Source organism: Olea europaea, unplaced genomic scaffold (assembly GCF_002742605.1).
Source record: "Olea europaea var. sylvestris unplaced genomic scaffold, O_europaea_v1 scaffold1085, whole genome shotgun sequence".
Classification (NCBI taxonomy): Eukaryota; Viridiplantae; Streptophyta; class Magnoliopsida; order Lamiales; family Oleaceae; genus Olea; species Olea europaea.
Genome location: NW_019228210.1, coordinates 89,511 through 90,665, shown reverse-complemented (window position 1 = coordinate 90,665; position 1,155 = coordinate 89,511). Strand labels below are relative to the sequence as shown.

The 1,155-nt window shown below is 35.6% G+C and overlaps 1 protein-coding gene across 1 annotated transcript; it reads right to left on the bottom strand.

Moving 5' to 3' along the window:
* Positions 1-218: 218 nt before the first annotated feature.
* LOC111373223 (E3 ubiquitin-protein ligase EL5-like) lies at positions 219-638 on the bottom strand. The gene has a single exon (XM_022995730.1). It carries the CDS (start codon positions 636-638, stop codon positions 219-221), a length of 420 nt encoding a protein of 139 aa, XP_022851498.1.
* Between the last annotated feature and the right edge of the window lie 517 nt (positions 639-1,155).

Genomic DNA, 1,155 nt, shown 5'->3' with positions numbered 1-1,155 from the left:
CATTACATGAACAGTTCAATTAAATGTAGGAAACTCATTAAATTACATCTATCATTTAATGAAATGCAGCACAATTTCTTTTTTCTTATTTTTTTAATGATAACTAATTGTGGAGAAGTGTGAACTTCATTGCCAACTCTAATATATGAATACAAGATATCATCGTTAATATTAAAAACAACGTTAACTGCATTTAGCTGTAATGTTACATACTAGACCTAGCGCAGCCACCACGTACGGCGGTGGTCCCTTGATCTGGTGGCGCAGAAGTTAATAAGTATCACCTCCGCTTCTGCATGGTGGAGGTCAGCCAGTAGTGGTGGCGGCTTTAGGTTATACCGGCAGAGTGGACATGTTCTGTGCCCATAACCTACCCACCTATCCAAGCAAACTCTGTGATACAGATGGTTGCATCTCAGCTGTTTAATCTCATCCCCTTCACCAATTCTGCATAAGCAAACAGCACACTCCACTGATGAATCCCCAAACTCAGCATTATTATTATTTTCATAACACGTTACAGTAAGGTCATCAACATAGTCTGATAACTCAATATCACGATGCTGAAAGAAGGGTTGGAATAAAAGGTAATCCCATGCCCACTGCTGCAAGCGTGCAATCAGAATAATGTATTTCATTATTACAATTGATTTTGGCTGCAGCCTCTCTTAAATCATCTTATATGTATTGAATATATTTTCTTGGGAAATAATGCTATATTGCTGCTGCATTTTATATGGAATTTGGATTGGGAATCTGGGATTTATAGATATTTTAGAGAGAGAGAAAGAGAGAGAGAGAGACAGATGACTTTTTTTTGTTCTTTCACACAACTAAAATTTTCTGGGGCACATATTTTTCACGGTTTAAATATACTTTTCCTAATTAAGCATTAATATATTGTGTGGACGGTCATTGTTGAATAATGAATACGCTAGGTGACTTTCGCGGACTTGTGTTATTAATTTAAATAAAAGATGGCCCTCCAGTTACAGAAAAAAGGCTATTCGGTTTAATAAGGTCCATTTAAAATTCGATTTTATTGATTTAACGCTAGTGTGACTAGACACGGACTATAGTTATTTAGATTTTACATTTTAATTCATGTGACAAATTTAATTTTATTACAATTTCAACAAGAGGTCAGGTCAAACC